General features: G+C 64.1%; 2 protein-coding genes across 6 annotated transcripts; one reads left to right on the forward strand and one right to left on the reverse strand.

The window, feature by feature from the left end:
- The first annotated feature begins 20 nt into the window (after positions 1-20).
- Positions 21-3424, forward strand: REX1BD (required for excision 1-B domain containing). 3 transcript variants are annotated; one of them, XR_009966290.1, is made up of 6 exons: positions 21-72; positions 453-535; positions 1266-1470; positions 1555-1643; positions 1937-2118; positions 3406-3424. XR_009966290.1 is itself a non-coding variant. In XM_062626820.1 (5 exons), exons 1-5 carry the CDS (start codon positions 70-72, stop codon positions 2007-2009), a joined length of 453 nt encoding a protein of 150 aa, XP_062482804.1. In that variant the 5' UTR covers positions 21-69; the 3' UTR covers positions 2010-2500. The 3 variants fall into 3 exon arrangements, 1 of the variants encoding a protein (XP_062482804.1); XR_009966289.1 differs by lacking the exon at positions 3406-3424 and adding an exon at positions 2267-2500; XM_062626820.1 differs by lacking the exon at positions 3406-3424 and having other exon boundaries at positions 1937-2500.
- CRLF1 (cytokine receptor like factor 1) lies at positions 2653-10313 on the reverse strand. Of its 3 annotated transcripts, none has more exons than XM_062626819.1 (8): positions 10131-10313; positions 5572-5850; positions 4951-5080; positions 4415-4584; positions 4065-4222; positions 3819-3987; positions 3365-3554; positions 2653-3253 (listed from the first exon to the last, which is right to left on the reverse strand). In XM_062626819.1, the coding sequence occupies exons 1-8, from the start codon at positions 10201-10203 to the stop codon at positions 2929-2931; spliced, it is 1494 nt and encodes a 497-aa protein (XP_062482803.1). In that variant the 5' UTR covers positions 10204-10313; the 3' UTR covers positions 2653-2928. The 3 variants fall into 3 exon arrangements, with proteins under 3 accessions (XP_062482803.1, XP_062482802.1, XP_062482801.1); XM_062626818.1 differs by having other exon boundaries at positions 3093-3253; positions 3372-3554; positions 10131-10308; XM_062626817.1 differs by having other exon boundaries at positions 3094-3253; positions 3376-3554; positions 10131-10308.
- Positions 10314-12192: the final 1879 nt, after the last annotated feature.

The raw sequence follows: 12192 nt of genomic DNA on the forward strand, positions 1-12192 counted from the left end.
GCCTGCAGGGGGCGGTGGAGCCGCGCTCCGCCCTCCGCCGGGCCTGCGCCGTGCGACCGGGGCCGGGCCATGGTGAGCGGGGACCGGGGGCCGCAGGGCGCGTCCGGGTGGATGGGGGGGATCCGGGGCCGGGCCCTGCAGGCGGGCACGGGGGGGGTGCGGGATGTCCGGTGCATGGGCAGGGGCGGTGAAGCGGGGTCCCGGCGCCGCTTCGGTCCCTGCACACGTGGCCGGGAGGAGCTCCCGGTGCCGGTACCGGACTGAGCTCAAGCGCTGCCGCCGGGCTCCCCTAAGGCCGGCGCTGGGAGGGGAACGGAACGGGACGGGACGGGCCAGGCTCGGTCAGCACCGGCCCTGCGCGGAGCCGCGTTGCCGGAGCCGCCCGGTGAGGCCGCGGGCACGTACCGGTGGCTCCGTCGTCCCCCGCCGCCACCGTCCCCATCTCTCCGCAGACGGGCGAGCCCGTGCAGGCGCTGCTGCGGCGGCTGCGGGCACTGCAGGGCGAGCGGGCCGAGGCGTACCGGCTGCTGGAGCAGTGAGTACCGCGGAGGGAGCCCCCCCCTCTCCCTTCCGGCTTCGTTCAGAGGCCGCCGGGGCGGAGCTGCTGAGCTCCGGTTGCGGGGGGTGCCTGCATCCCACTGCAGCATCGGGACACGGGGGACCGACGGGACACGGGCTGGGCTGGGCTGGGGTGGGAAGGGGAGAGACTCCTGTCACACACACAGAAAGGGGTGGCCGGATCTGTCCTGGGTGAGGGGTGGAGCTGCCTGGTCAGAGGGACCAAGAGCTGCCAAAGCTGGGCAGGAGAGACCTTAGGGCAGCTCCAGTGCCTGAAGGGGCTGCAGGAAACCTGGAGAAGGGCTTGGGACAAGGGATGTAGGGACAGGCCAAGGGGAATGGCTTGAACCTGCCAGAGGGGAGACTGAGATGAGCTCTTAGGCAGAAGCTCTTCCCTGTGAGGGTGCTGAGGCGCTGGCACAGGGTGCCCAGAGAAGCTGTGGCTGCCCCATCCCTCGCAGTGCTCAAGGCCAGGTTGGACACAGGGGCTTGGAGCAAGCTGCTCTAGTGGAAGGTGTCCCTGCCATGGCAGGGGTTGGAGCTGGATGAGCTTTAAGGTCCCTTCCAACCCAAACCATTCCACGATTCTATGACATGAAAACCCCACTGGTGCTGCCTGTGGCAAAGGGAGCTCAGCTCCAGGATGTGGACCGTGGGGTGTCGCCATCCTGCTGTGCTGTGGTGACGGTGGCTCCCCCCACGCGCAGGGGCCACCGCGCGTACCTGAGCAGCGCGCCGCACTATGACTTCCCTCGCTACCGGCAGCTGGTGCACGAGATCACGGTGGCCTTCAGCAGCATCTCCCGCGAGGTGCTGAGCATCGCCGGGCACCTGCGGGATGAGCTCGCCCGCCCCGACCTGGCCCAGCACCTGGCCCGGCTGCAGGAGCGGGAGCAGGAGAAGCTGCAGCTGGTGAGTGTGGGGCCGGTGCGGGGTGAGCATCGATACCCGGGGCTGCTTTGCGGGGGTCCCACCTCCCGCTGTGTCCCCATGCAGACAGCACAGCTCCAGCTGGCCCAGCAGCAGGCACAGGACCAGCCCCACGTGGATGCCCACCAGCAGGAGGTGCAGGAGCTCAAGCACAAGTAGGTGGTGGCCCCGCTGCCGGTTTCCTTCTCTCCCCCCGTTTCGGGATGGCAGCGTTCCCCATGGGGATAGGAGCCCCCTCCCCACATTTCCCCTCCCTCTGGCCCAGGGGGGCCCAGATGGTGCCTTCAGCCGCGCTCGGGGCCGCAGCCCCGGGGAGGGTTTGGCGATGCTGCGCGGTCCCCTCGGCCTCCCCGGGCTGAGTGTTTCATAAACAGCGCGGGGAAGGCGAGGCGGCCCACATAATACGCTCCATATGGGCTTTATTTATAGTTTCCATCCGCTCTCGTAGGCTAATTAAAACCATTGAGGCAATCAGCGAAATTCTCCAGGACCTCAAGTACGATTCGGAAGAAGCCGAGTGATGGATGTCCCCGTGGGAACGGCTGGAGGGGCCGGGCGGTGGAACGGGGGCCCCGCGCGCCATTCCCGGCCCCCGGCGCAGCCACCCGGGCACCCACAGCACCCAGCAAGGTGGGCACCTTCCCCTCGGCGCCTTTTCTTGAGCACAGGCTGGAAGGGGTGAAGAACACCCCCATCTGTCCAGGAGGAGCGGGGTCCCCCTAAGTCCTGAGCATCCCTCAGCAGAGGGCTGCAGCGTGGGCCTGGTTCCACTTCCCAGCTGCACCACGGGTTTTTGCCCAAGGAAAACCACAACGTGCAGTGCCAAGGGGCTGCCTTGCTTTGATCCCCGTGGAGATGAGCACTGCCTTCACTGCCAGCAGGAGCCCCAGGGGCAGCAGCCCCCCAAAAGCATCTCTCTTGCTGCACCCCCAACCCTAGCACAGCTCCAGTGCCCCAGTAGCGCTCTTTCTATGGTCATCCAAAATAAACCTGCCCCGTGGGGCTGGCCTGAGTTGTGTGGTCTAACGGGCTTCTCTGTGTCCCTCAGTGCCACCCCCTCCGGCTCGCCTTGGTCCCTGGGGATGGGGTGACAACGGACACAGGTCCCCTTTGGCTGCCGCTGCATCCCCATCCCCGCGCTGCTGCCGCTGACGCAGACCCTGGTGGGGTTTCAGAGGTTTATTGGCATTAAGCTTAAATCTGTTCCTAATTGACTGAAATGGAACCAAAATAAGGCTGGTTTGAATCAAAATTGGAGCAGGCACTGGGCAAACCCCAGCAGCCTCAACCCAGCCCACGTGGCTCCCCAGGGACGGACCCCCCCCATGCGCTCGCACATGGGTCCCTGGGGAGAAAAGAGCCCAAATCGCTTCCCAGGGCTGGGGTGGGGGGAGCTGCACCGAGGGTGGGGGACACCCAGGAAGCCCCCCCTTGCCCCTTTCATCCCAGAGGCTGCTCTGGCTGGCGGGTAAGGAGCAAAGCCTCCGTGCCCCCCCCAGCCGGGCAGGGCTGAGGGGTCCCCTCGCCGCGGGGTGCGGGGGGGGGCACCGGACCCGCAGCACGTGAGGAGGGGCTGCCGGGGCTGGCCCAACCCGGCCCCCCCCGTTGACCCCATCCCATGGCCGCGCTTCGCCCCGGCCGCCTTCCTGCTCCGCGCCGGCGGGGCCGGGGGGGCCGCGGGTGGCCCCGGGCGGGCGCCGGGCGCCCCGTGTGGTCCTGCCGGCGCTCGGGCCCCCGCGGGCTACAGCTTACCGCCGGGAAGCACCTGCGGAGAGGAGCAGAACCCGCGTAGCCGCCGGGTCCGTGCCCACCCTCCCCGGTACCCCCCCCACCACCACCCAGTGCCCCCCAGGCCGGGGAGAGAAGTGCGAAAGGCTCCTTACCTACCTGGTTGCGTGCTTTGTGCGATTTCTGCAGCCACACGCGCCACTGGTCGTAGAGCTTGATGCCGAGGTTGGAGCAGCCGTAGGCGTGCTTCTTCACCCACCCGAAGAACTGCTTCAGCTCCCGCCGCAGCGTCGTGTTCTGCTCCCCTCCTTTGGGGTCGCAGCCCCCCGCCGCTCGCTCTGCGGGGACAAGGGGATCGGTGGCACCGGGCAACCCCCCCCCATTGCCACCGCGCTGCGAGAGGTGCCAGGGGAGAGGAAAACCAGCGGGGATTTGGCTCTCAAGTGAGGAAACCGAGCTCCAAATCGGCTCTTTTGCAAGAAATCCAGGTGCTGGGCGTGGAGCAGGGAAGGGACCCCCCCTGCGTGTTCCATGTGTGCCGAGGATGGGGAGCACGGTGCTGCCAGCATCTCCTGCCCCCCAAAGATGGCAGCGGCACTCACCGCTGCGCGGGGTGGAGGCGGCCGTGGGGTTGCTCCAGTCGCTCCAGATGCCGGCTTTCTTGGAGCCGTAGATGCCGAAGGGATTACAGCGAACCTGGACGAAGTAGACGGTGCCGGGGCGGAGGCCGGCCAAGCGGCACGAGGTCTGGTTGCCCACATCATCCACCACCTAGAGAGGGAGGAGATGGCAGCGTGGTCCCGCATCCTGCACCGCGCCCCACCGCCGCCGGGCGATGCCGAGCCCACCTTCCACTCCGAGCTGTCCTCCACCCGGTACTGGATCTGGTACTTGGCTTGGAAGAGGAAATCCTTGAGTGCTGGCGGGGAGCTCCAGCGCACGCTGAGCTGGTCCTCCAGGTCGCCCACCCGGCTGACGTGCACGTCCGGCGGCGGGTCGGTGGTGACTGCGGGGACAGGGTTAAGGAGCCGCAGATGCGGAGGAAGCAGCTTAACTCGATTAGGAGCAATTCTGCTCACACATCACCCATTTCCTGCTGCCCCCCCACACACACAAATCCCAGCGCGTGAACCCGCCGCCGGTTCCCACCGTGAGGTCACCGGTGCCGTGGTGGCACCACGACGTCGCCGTCGCTCACCCACGTCGAGGATGTCCAACATGACGACGTCGGAGACGGCCACCCCCAGCCGGTTGGATGCCTCCACCCAGATCTCGTAGGGCGTGAAGAGGGCCAGGTCCTTGGGGATGTGGCAGGAGTAGGGCCCGGCCGTGTGGTACTCCTGGCACGTGTTGTCTCGGCCGTACCACCTGTGGGGAGGCGCTGAGTGCTGGTACCGGGTGCCGTGGTCCAGCTGGGGATGCTCGCCCATCCCCAGAGGGCACGGATGCTCCCAGTTGGGACCGTGGCCATTCAACACCATGGGCGTGTGTCCTCACCCTCCTCCTTCCCAGCACACTGCTCAGGGCAGGCAAGACCCAGGGAAACTCGGACTCACAGCATCAACCACATTGATGAAAGACCTTTAGGACCAATTCCAACCTTTTGCCCAGGGCTGCCAAGTCCACCATAAACATCACCACAGGCACCAGCACCCGAAGGCATCGGGCTCCCCATTCCCTACCAGCTTTTCCATCCCACTATAACGAATAACAGGGATAGGGCGGGCAGCCCACCTGAGCTTGTACTTGAGGGTGTAGTTGGTGTGCAAGAAGGTCTCCCCTTCTGTGCCCGGCGCCCACTTGCAGGTGAGGTCCTTCATGTTTTTGGACCAGCAAGTGATGTTGACTGGTTTTTCTGGGGGTACTGGGAGAGAGAAAAAGAAACCAGTAAGAAACAGAGGGAGATGAAAAGGTGCAGCAGTGAAATGCAGCTTGTGGGCCCCTCCGACCACAGCCTGGGGGCTGCAGACGTGGTTACTGGAGGGGTTCAGGCTCCTGCTGTGGAGCTGTTTTCCTGCAGCAGCCCAAAGCCCCAATCCGAGCCGTGTTCCCAGTTATGCCTCTGTGTTCCTAGGACGTGGCATCGTCCTTAAAATAGCCCGAGATAACAATCTTACGATTATTGATTCGGACAAGAGTAATTTTGCCGCAGCTTTGCCAAAACAGCCTCCCTGCGGCACGCGGGGCTGGGGCACCGGGCGCAAGCCACGGGGAGGTTAACGCGGAGCAACCGCAAGCAGCCATGGCAAGCGCGTTTTGGCGAAGCCCGAGGGGTTAATCCCGGCGCGGATCCTTCCCAACCGGGAGCCGTGGCTCTTCCCCAGCGCATCAGCGCGGCCCGCGCCGACGACGTACGTCCAACGTAAAGGCAGGAGCCGGCCAAGATGCCGCCGTCTCTGCTGTGACAAACCAGGTTGTCCCCCGACTGCTGCTTGGAGCCGTTGAGGCGGGCGAGGGCCACGCTGAGCGTGGTGGGGCCGAGCGCGGCGTAGGAGGCGGCGGGCAGGCGCCGGCCGTTCAGCGTCCAGTACAGGTCCTCGGCTTTCAGGTGAAAGTCCGGGCTGACCGTGCACGTGGCGACCAGCGAGGAGCCGATCAGCAGCGTGGGGTCTTGGGGGGAAATCACTGCGGGGTCTGCAGCCGGAGACACAAAGAGGGGGGGCAGAAAACATCAGAGAGACGGAACATCGTGTCTGGAGCATCGGCATGGAGCGGCGTGGGGTGGGAAGCTCATCCAGGTCCAACCACCTTCCACTAGGGCAGGATGCTCCAAGCCCCTGTGCCCAGCCTGGCCTTGGACACTGCCAGGGATGGGGCATATGTGCATAATATCCATTTAAATACATGGTGTATTTACTTCATAGCTATTTAAATATATTCTGTATCTATTTAAATATATGCTCGATTTTTAGCTATTTAAATACATTTTATAAGTACTTCAATACATTATATAGCTACTTAAATACATTTTTTTACCATTTAAATACAGTTTTTATCTATTTTAGATCCATTTAAATACATTTAATATCAATTTTATATAAATTTAAATACTTTTGTATAGACTCTGTGTATTTGAATACATTTTATATCTATTTAAGTATTTAGTATCATTTATATCCATTTAAATATATTTTATATCCATTTAAATGTATTTTATATCCATTTACATATATTTTATAGCCATTTATATTTATTTTATATTCATTTGCATTTATTTTACATATATTTAAATATATTTTATATCAATTTCCATGTATTTTCTATTGGCTTAAGTATATTCTCTCTCGATTTTATCTCTACTTAAACACATTTTGCATCTATATCTATTGGAATGATTCTTTTCTATGCACTCAGGTCTGTATTTATCCCCTCCCAGCCCCTCTCAGCAGGGGCCGGAGCTCAGCCGCGCTCGCTCCGCAAGCTCGAGGGCTCCTCGAAGGATCCAAGGGGATTCAGGCTGGGAATTGCCTTTGGGAATGTGGAGCACGAGGCTGGGGGGGCCTCGGCCACGCCGGGGCTCCCGGGGCAGGGCTGTGGCTTTGTGAATGCTTCCTGACAAAAGGATTTCCAGAGCAGCTCTGGGGAGGCTTTGGGGCTCTTTCCCCATCCCTTTTCCAACGGCACCAACCGGGAGCTCCCCACGGAGCCCAGCACTGACCCGGCCCCAGCCGCGTGCCACCGGGCTCTGCCAAACCCAGCGCTCGCACCTCAACGCATCCCTGTGCCCCAATGGGCGCCCCAAGGGGGGTCCATGCTGGGGATACCCCCTGTGATGGCCAAGCCTCCCTCCCCTCCTGCTTCTTTACTTTAGGACCCCTTTGCCACCAGGCTTCAAAGAGCAGCCCCCCCCAAGCCCACTCCGGGCTCCCCCGCATCCATCAGCCTTATCGGCTCCATCCGCACGCGCCCGGCTCATATCCCAAATTACCTCCCGGAAAGTGCCGTGACCTCCTCTCCCCTCCGACCTCCGGGGCCCCGGTCGGCTTTCAGCGCCCGCCCGGCTCCCACCTCGGCACAATTAATGCTCCCAATCCTCATTGCCCTGGAGATCCACCCGCGGCGCCCCGGGGATGCCGCTGCGGTGGGTGGGAAAGCATCTGGGACACGGTGGTGATGGGAGCCCCAGGGTTACATCCGCAGCCATGGCGAGAATCCACGGTGATGGCACGGATCCGTCCCACCGCCCCCCAACAAAGCAAACCCTTCCCGGGGGGATTCAGCCCCTGGATCACCCCCTCTTCCATCGAGGCCTCCAAAACAGGCATCCCCAGCCCTGCCAGAGCCCACCCAGCACCAGCTCCTCCATTAGCCGAGAGCGCCGAGCCGGGGCTGCTCCAGCTCTGCCGATTGCACACCCGGCGCTCGGGCCCTAATTCTCCTAAATCTTAATCTAAACAGCCCCAGAAACACACACGAGCGCCGTAAACCAGACACGTTTCCCGTCCTCCGAGCAGGACCCTGCGGAGGAGCCGATTTCATCCCAATTTCTTTACTTTTCCCCTTGATTTTCTTCCCTTTCTCTCCTCCAAGCAGCAGCCTCCGGAGGAGCCAATTTTTGCCTTTCCCCCCCCCCTTTTCTTTCCCCCCCTTGCATTTCCCCCCCACAGCCACAGCCCGAACATGTGTTTTAAAAGGGAAAAGTGTGAAGTTTTCTGAGCGGAGAGGAAAGGGCCGGAGAGACACAGGCGGGCTGTGGAATGTGCGAGTCGCAGGGAAAATACCTGCTCGGGGGTTTTATGGCTTTCCTATTGCACAAAAAAAATGCTGATCAGGTGCTAAGTAATGCTATAAAGTAAAACCACATTTCCAAGGTGTCGGGAACGTTTATGCTCTTCCTTCCGAAGGGCCGGATTTCATTTGAGTTTGATACCGGGGTTTTAAGGAGTTGGGAGAGAAAAGGCAAAACCCCTCCGATAAGTGTCAGAGCTCACGCGGTTCAAAAGAGCTTTATGGAGACGTGCAGGGGGGTAGAGGAAAAATAGGGATAATTGCCCCGAAGAACAAAAGGAAACGTGGGCAGCCCCAAATCCAGCACGAAAAGCCAATAGAAAGGAGTCCATACATCCATCGAGAGCCCTTCGATAGCCCAAGCGAGGAGGCTCGCAGGCACTCCCAAGCGCTTTCTCCCTCTTTCCCACTCTCTTTCCCCCTTTCCCTTCTCCCACTGCTGTTCGTGGTGCCCACCCCGCAGCTCGAGGAGGGGTTTATATAACGCCCCGGCATTCCAGCGAGCGCGGCCGCGCTGAGCAGAGGGGAAACGTTCGCTCTCTAAAAGGAGATTTGGCTTCGCCGGCCCCCAGCGCCACACGTCGAGGGGCCATGGGGTGAGGGCGCATCCCGGCCAGCAGCACCGGACCCCGATGGGGGGGGGAAATGGGGGTGCCGGGTGGCAGCGAGCAGCACCCCCGCAGCAGGGTGAGGTGAGAGGAGCAGGGTCAGCCCCAGCGGGGGTCCAGGCACAGCCCCACGTTGTCCCGGGTGGGATCAACGCCTTTGGCCACCGGGAAGGCACCGGGATGGGCACCGCTCCACGCCAAAACCCGCCCGGGTTTGGGAGCTGCCGATAATGGCTCCTACAGGGATTTTTGGAGCATTTTTCCTCCCCTCTCCCACACTTGTGCAATTCTGGCCCCATTTAACGCTCTGTGAGGCTTCCCCGTTAACGCCACGCATGGGTCAGGGGCTGTGGGAGCGGTGGCGGTGCCGCGGGAGCTGCCGAGCGGTGCCGTTCCTTGGCGGGACCCGTGTGCGCGTCGGAGCGAACATCCATCGCCTTGAGAAATTCCCATCATAGGGAGGAAGCCAAACTTCCTGCTGCGGGGAATGGGATCTCGCCTCGCTCGGGCCGGAGGGGAAGCAAACGAGGCGACGGGTGGGACGGTGGCTAATTGGGGTTTAGGGCTCTGCAGGGACGGGGGGGCACTCCCGGGGCATTGTGCCCCCCACCATGGCAATGGAGGGACCCCGATCCCCGTGGGGCTGAGGCTGCCCACAGGTGGCACCTCCTGGACCTGCCACTACTGGGTGGGACCCCCAATGGGCACCAATGAGGAGCCCCCCAGGGGGGGTATTTTTTTTTGGGGGGGGGGTGTAGGGGGATTCATTGTTCTCCATGGGGGAGGGAGCTCCCTATTGTTCTGGGAGGGGAAAAGGGGATTCATTGTTCTCTGGGCCGGGGGGAGCACGGCTCTCCCGAGGGAAAAGGGGGTCCCCATTGTTCTCAGCAGGAGGGGGGGTCTCAGAGGCTCTGGGGAGGAGAAAGGGGGATCACAGCTCCCGAGGGTGTGAGGAGGGGGCTCGCTATTGTTCTCCGGACGGAGGAGGACGGGGGTTTCCATTGTCCTGGGTGGGGAATGGAGCCGCATTGTTCTCCGGGAGGGGGGGGGGGCTGCACGGCGAGGGGGGGGGACAGGGAGGGACAGACCCTTCCCGGGGGGAGGGTTCCTCTTCTCCATGGGGACAGGGGTCCTGGCTGCTCCTGGGGGCCAGGGGGGTCCCCGCTGCTGCCACGGATGGGGGGGAGCAAGAAAGGCTCCTCTATTGTTCTCTGCGGGGAGGGGGGGGGGGTCCCGGCTGGGCTGCGGGGCCGGGCAGGGCTGGGGGTCCCTGCTGCCTGCAGGGGGGTCCCGCGGGGTCCCGGCTGCCGTCTGTGGGGGGGTCCCCGTTACCGGCCACGGGAGGCGAAGCTCAGCCCCGAGGTGCGCCCGGCGATGCCCCCCCCCGCCCCGCTCCCGAGGCCCCTCCGCACCCCGCGGTCTGGAGGGGGGCACAAGGCACGGGCCGGCCCCGCTCTGACCAGGGGGAGCCCCGGTGGGGGGATCCGCGCAGCGCCCGCCCCGGCCCCGACGGGACCCCCGGGACTCGCCCGCCCCGCGCCCACCTTGCGGGAGCCGCCCGGTGCTCCCGGTACTCACAGGCGAGGGGGTCGGCGCGGAGGAGGCGCGGGCAGAGCAGGAGCAGGACCGGGAGCAGCGGTAACGGCGCCATGGCCGGCTCCGGTGCCCGTCGGTGCCCGGGGCTGCGGAGCGCACCGGCGCGTCCGGGGAAGTCCCGAGCAAGTCTGAGCAACCCCCGGTTACCCAAGCCCCAACTGCCGCCCTGGCCCCGCCCCGCCCGGCACGGGCCCGCCCCCGGGGGGGCAGAAAGGCACCGGCCCCGGGGCTCCGCCGTCCCGCTCCGGTACCGGCCCCGGTGCCCACCCCCGGCGCCCGCCCGGCTCTGCCCCGCGGTGCTGCCCCCCCCCCGGGTCCCGCTGCCCCGAGCCCCGCGGTGGGTGAGGAGGAGCCGCCCCGGGGCCGGTGACTCACGCGTGGCCCCCACGGACCCTCCCGTGCTCCAGGGGTCGGACCCCCGGGGCTTCTCCCATGGAAAGCGCATTCAGGAGACCAGAGCCCTCCTGTTACTTATTCTGGGGTGAAAACGGGGATTTCTGCCCGAAAATCCCAGTGTTTTCCATGGAAGCATCACCTCTGGTTCCACACCCCTCCCCCCCCCCCAAAAAAAAAAGCACCAAAAAGTGGGAAAGCCCCAGGCTTGGGGCTGGGTTTGTCCCCAGGGGTCTTGAACAACCCAGTGCTGGTTGTGCCGCTGGCACCACAGCAAAGGTGTCCCCTCGGGCATCACTCCCCATCGCGGGGCCTCTCCCCGTCCCCCCACCCGGGACCCGGTGGCAACCGGAGCTTTGCAGCCCCCCCCCGGGTGAGTGGCAGAGCCCTGGGTCTTGGTGGTGGCAAGGCCACTTGTCCCCCCACGCATGGGCTGTCCTCAGCTGGGTCCCCTGAGCTGTGGGGTGAGGGATGGGGGGCCCTGAGAGCACCCCATGCTGGGGGGTGCCTGGGTCATGCTCCCCCCACCACAGAGGGGACGTGCAGGGACGTGGTGGCCCTGACCCTGAGGCTGGCACAGGGATGGGAACCCCGAGGCTGTGGGACCGCAGCCATGGCTGAGGTTTGTGGGGGACTCTGAGGGCAACTCTGGTCCATGGGGCCATTGTCCAGTGGCTTTCCCTGTCCCTGAGCTCCCTGCCCTAGCTCTGCGCCTTGAATCCATGGCTGCGAGAGCAGGGACATCGCTCCGTGCAGGGGGCAGAGGGTGGAGAGCACAGGGGACACCTGGGTGACCCAAATGGGTGGCACCACGACTGAGCCCCTGCCCCATTGCGCCGGGGGGTGCTGAGCCCTGCAGCCATGCAGGGACACGGGGGCTGCTGGGAGGGCAGGGATTAGGAAGCGGAGCACGGTGGGGGGAGGCCGGACAATGCTGTTTCCCATCGTCCTGTTTTTTGGAAGCTTATGAAGTGTTTCTGTTGAAATTTCCCAAAAACGTCAGGCTCCGGAGCCACCCAGCCTGAGGGGCGGCAGCGGCCGCAGCCCGGAGGCTGAATCACGGCAGCCCCGGGGGCCGAGGCCGCCCGCGGTCCCGACCCACGGCCCGCGGCCCCTCGGGAAGCCACCCCGGGCCGGGAGCCAGCCCTGGATGCTGCGGGGGGGGGGAATGGCGGAGCCCCGGCTGCCCACCTGCGCTGCCTTCACCGCTGCACCCGCCTGCCCCCCGCCGAGCCCCTCCGCTTCCACCTGGAGCCAAGGATGAAGTGGGAAGCAGGGAGGGGTGGGCTCCCAGGGGGCAAGGAGCGACACCCGCCCTGGCGTTGGCACAGAGGACGTGGCCAGCTCCAGCAGAGGAACATCGGGAGGTAGCTTGAGGCTGTGCTGGAGGGTCGGGGGGGAGATGGGTGGACTGTGGTGCTGAGAAGAGCAGGAAGCATCGGTCCCCACTGGTGTCACCTGGGACGTGGCTCGAGGATGTCGCCCTCCCCGTCTCACAGCAGCATCCATCAGGACCCGAAGCTGTGGGAGGGGGACAGGACGGGGGGACACATCCAGCCCTGCCCTGCCTGAGGTCCCCAGATGCGGGGGTCAGGAGCCGGCCCCACGGCAGCGCCGGGAGCAGCCGGAGATGACAGAGCCGCGCTCCGGC

This window comes from Pezoporus occidentalis, unplaced genomic scaffold (assembly GCF_034315485.1).
Source record: "Pezoporus occidentalis ecotype Australia unplaced genomic scaffold, CSIRO_AGI_Poc_V1 ctg299, whole genome shotgun sequence".
NCBI lineage: Eukaryota > Metazoa > Chordata > Aves > Psittaciformes > Psittacidae > Pezoporus > Pezoporus occidentalis.

What these genes read in the sequence shown, in the direction of transcription:
- REX1BD (XM_062626820.1), top strand. An exon ending in AGCAGGAGAAGCTGCAGCTG is followed by an intron (nt 1,471 to 1,554) that starts GTGAGTGTGGGG and finishes GTCCCCATGCAG; the next exon opens with ACAGCACAGCTCCAGCTGGC. An exon ending in GTGCAGGAGCTCAAGCACAA is followed by an intron (nt 1,644 to 1,936) that starts GTAGGTGGTGGC and finishes CCGCTCTCGTAG; the next exon opens with GCTAATTAAAACCATTGAGG.
- CRLF1 (XM_062626819.1), bottom strand. Translation starts at nt 10,203, where the DNA reads ATGGCGCCGTTACCGCTGCTCCCGGTCCTGCTCCTGCTCTGCCCGCGC. An exon ending in CTCCTGCCTTTACGTTGGAC is followed by an intron (nt 5,081 to 5,571) that starts GTACGTCGTCGG and finishes TCTCTCTCCCAG; the next exon opens with TACCCCCAGAAAAACCAGTC. An exon ending in GTTGGACATCCTCGACGTGG is followed by an intron (nt 4,223 to 4,414) that starts GTGAGCGACGGC and finishes CTGTCCCCGCAG; the next exon opens with TCACCACCGACCCGCCGCCG.